The sequence below is a fragment of the Alexandromys fortis genome, unplaced genomic scaffold, assembly GCF_014885135.2.
Source record: "Alexandromys fortis isolate MF-2015 unplaced genomic scaffold, M_Fortis_MF-2015_v1.1 scaffold_9, whole genome shotgun sequence".
Lineage (NCBI taxonomy): Eukaryota > Metazoa > Chordata > Mammalia > Rodentia > Cricetidae > Alexandromys > Alexandromys fortis.
This window is the reverse complement of record NW_026067892.1, coordinates 20,221,707-20,223,346: the sequence shown is the minus strand read 5'-3', so window position 1 is coordinate 20,223,346 and position 1,640 is coordinate 20,221,707. Positions and strand designations below refer to the sequence as shown.

At 54.8% G+C, this 1,640-nt stretch overlaps 1 protein-coding gene across 2 annotated transcripts in view; it reads right to left on the bottom strand.

Moving 5' to 3' along the window:
* Positions 1-1,640, bottom strand: part of LOC126498939 (cadherin-23) — a 71,232-nt gene that overhangs the window by 1,962 nt on the left and 67,630 nt on the right. Inside the window, exons 33-35 of one of the 2 annotated variants that reach the window (XM_050137953.1) lie at positions 1,339-1,468; positions 1,104-1,226; positions 701-805 (exon numbers count right to left, since the gene is read on the bottom strand). In XM_050137953.1, coding sequence (XP_049993910.1) covers positions 701-805; positions 1,104-1,226; positions 1,339-1,468 — 358 coding nt within the window. The remainder of the gene's footprint in view (positions 1-700; positions 806-1,103; positions 1,227-1,338; positions 1,469-1,640) is intronic. The other variant, XM_050137946.1, reaches the window with a different exon arrangement.

The following is a 1,640-nucleotide window of genomic DNA, read 5'->3' as shown; positions in this document are numbered from 1 at the left end:
CTGCAAAAGGTGGGACAACCTTATGGATACAGAAACCACAGAGGGCTGTGCCTAGGGTTTGAGTAGGTGACTCCAGAGCTGTACTGGCTGTAACTGCTTCTTCACTGTCTCTTCTAATGGATCCACTCAGCAGGCCTGCCAACCTTCTCAAATGGAGGGCAGAGGCTGGATATTAAAAGGGTCACCACATGTCATCAAATGCACCAATCTGTGGTGTCTGGGTTTGTAAGGAAGTTGACATTAAGCATGGCCAGGTAGAACCTCCCCAGAAGTGGGAGGAGCACATTAGCTCCGCCCAGGCTTTCTGTCCCTGTTGGTAGCACACACTGGTGAAAATGGGCTTTAGGGAAAGCCAGTGTAACTGTCAATCTCTAGCTGCTGGAATAGTAGCTAATCTAGGACTACTTGGCCCTTTTCACTCATTTCTTAAAGTGAAGGTCCCTTAGGAGGTGGTTTGGGGTTCTTGGGTGGAAAGATCCTAGAGTCCAGACAGTACAACCTTCTTACTGAATTCTGGAGCTACCTCTAGCACAGCCTTTGGGCTTGGCTGGGAGGTGAGAGGGGGTGGGGAGAGGAAGAGGAGCAGAGATAGAGAACTCCCCAGTGTCGGGGTGGTAGAGTGCGGGAAGCAGCAGCATCCCCAGGAATGGGGCACGGCACACTGGCACACAGATCCCCGCTCCCGAGGCTACCTCGCTACCTCGGAGATGGAGGAATGGCAGGAGGAGGCTTTTTGCACCATCCGTTGTGCAAAGAGTTTTTTGAGCCGTAGGTAATCCTCCAGGACCACCTTCAGCAGCGAGCCCTGAGGGGAGGAGAGGGTTAACTCTCCACTTAGGCTGGCACCTGCCCTAGCCCCCTTGCACACACTCCCATGGCAGTGAGGGGGGCACAGGTGTCCGGCCCTAGAGCAGAGAAGATGGGAGGAGAGAGCATGATCACTGGCCAGCCAGGTGGCCTTTGGGACACCACAGACCTCACTAGTCCAAACCCCCTTCAGTCCTGATATAAGGCAGGTCCAGATAAACCTACAGTTTCTATCTCCCTGCACCCCGAGTTAACGGTCAGATTCTGGTTACAGGATCGCGCAAGGGAGGGCTCACCTTAATAGGCCCCTCTCGAATGATCTGGCCCAGCTTGGCAATGTTGTCATATTCTTGGATAGCTGCACGCAGGTATCTGTCGTCATCAGGTTTGACTGCTGCCGGCTCACGCCCAAAAGTTCCCTGGAGAGAGGGAACATTGGCTGGAGCAGGGGGATTGACATCACATGCAGACAGCAGAGGGGACAACCCTCCAAGGTCTCCAGCTTGGCCACAGGCTGCTACCCTGGCTCACATGGGTGCGTGTGGGGCTGTTCCACAGATCTGCAATCTCACTCAGGTTCTCAGGCAGGTCATCCTCATGCTCAGCCTGCGCAGCCAGCTCCAGGTTCCGGCAGAAAGGGTCCAGCCACACAGGGTTGGCTCTGCAGTTGGGGAGTGGGATAGGGTGGGCAAGATGCCTTCATAGCATTGCTTCTAAGACTCGCCCATTCCCTTGGCCAGCCATGGTGCCTTCCACAGGTCTGCATAAGAACTCTGCCATGGCACCTGTGGCTACATCCTTCTATCCTAGGATCCTACTAGAGCCAGGACTGC